The following is a 1,481-nucleotide window of genomic DNA, read 5'->3' as shown; positions in this document are numbered from 1 at the left end:
AATAATAATAATAATAGTGCTTATTTATACTGCTCGCATAGGACTGAAAAGTCCCTTTACTCCAGCAGTAGGCTACTACTATTATTGTGGTCAAATTCTCAAATTATACTGAGGATAAAATTCCATACCTCGGCTGGGATTGAACCCACGCCCTCCTGTTTACCAGGCGAGCGCCTTGACCACTACACCACCGAGGCAGGAAGTACTTAGGGACGTTTTATTTACTCTCCGGGACCTTCTGAACGGCAACCTACCATGTCCCCAATATAATGCATCGGATTCACCACAAGTCCCTTTACTTCGGCAATCCAACCCCTCTCTAATAGTTTTTTTTTTTTGGTTTTCGAACAGAAAACTTCACATTTAAAGATAATTTCTTCAGAAAAGACATCATATCATTAGTAAGAACTTTTTGTGCCGGTCAATCACCATTTAAAGAGGTTTTTGAACAGAAAACTTCCCATTTAAAGATAATTTCTTCAAAAAAGACATCTTATCATTAGTAAGAACTTTGTGTGCCGATTAATCACCATTTAAAGAGGTTTTTGAACAGAAAACTTCTCATTTAAAGATAATTTCTTCAGAAAAGACATCCTATCATTAGTAAGAACTTTGTGTGCCGATCAATCACCATTTAAAGAGGTTTTTGAACAGAAAACTTCCCATTTAAAGATAATTTCTTCAGAAAAGACATCTTATCATTAGTAAGAACTTTTTGTGCCGGTCAATCACCATTTAAAGAGGTTTTTGAACAGAAAACTTCCCATTTAAAGATAATTTCTTCAGAAAAGACATCATATCATTAGTAAGAACTTTTTGTGCCGATCAATCACCATTTAAAGAGGTTTTTGAACAGTGCCCTAAATCACCAAAGTATGGAAAAGTATTTTACAAGTGTAATAGCCAATGGAAAAGCAGAATTTTGAATTTGGACGAATCATATCGAAATATGGAATTGTAAATACTTTTCCATACTTTGGTGATTTAGGGCACAGAAAGCTTCCATTTTAAAGAGCTTTTCGAACAGAAAATTAAGGGACTTTTTTTTTCTCCCCAGGATGAAGCTTATCAACAGTCGCTAGCGGTGGACCGCGCCAAGGAAGAATCCAAACGACTTGCCGAACGTCAGGAACTGGAAGCGAAAACCCGACTCGAGTCCGAAATACAAGCAGCAGCGCAGAAGAAAGAGGTAAGCTGGAAAGGCTACAATAACTTTCGTGAACTAAATATTGTATTAATTAGGGGGCGGATTTTGCATCTTATAACAAGCTGGGTCCGTCCCTCCGGGAATTTTTTAGCCCGTAGTTTATTCGATCGTGGAGAATACCTATGTACCTACCTAATTTGTTTAATATTCAGTTTATTATTATTATTCTTGATTTGATTTTTTAATTTTACTTTCATGTAATGATTTAAAATCAAGACTAGAGCCCGTTCTCCCTTTATTCCCAATATAGTGTGCAAGTCACCCATCCATTTAT

The 1,481-nt window shown here is 36.4% G+C and overlaps 1 protein-coding gene across 1 annotated transcript in view; it reads left to right on the top strand.

Moving 5' to 3' along the window:
• The window catches only part of LOC113472515 (FAS-associated factor 1-like), a gene marked incomplete at its 3' end in the record, with an annotated part of 3,192 nt that extends 2,003 nt beyond the window's left edge, over window positions 1-1,189 (top strand). Inside the window, exon 3 of the mRNA XM_026832289.1 lies at window positions 1,058-1,189. Coding sequence (XP_026688090.1) covers window positions 1,058-1,189 — 132 coding nt within the window. The remainder of the gene's footprint in view (window positions 1-1,057) is intronic.
• Window positions 1,190-1,481: the final 292 nt, after the last annotated feature.

Source organism: Diaphorina citri, unplaced genomic scaffold, assembly GCF_000475195.1.
Source record: "Diaphorina citri unplaced genomic scaffold, Diaci psyllid genome assembly version 1.1 scaffold5898, whole genome shotgun sequence".
Lineage (NCBI taxonomy): Eukaryota > Metazoa > Arthropoda > Insecta > Hemiptera > Psyllidae > Diaphorina > Diaphorina citri.
The sequence above is the reverse complement of the archived record's forward strand: the minus strand, read 5'-3'. Positions and strand labels throughout refer to the sequence as shown.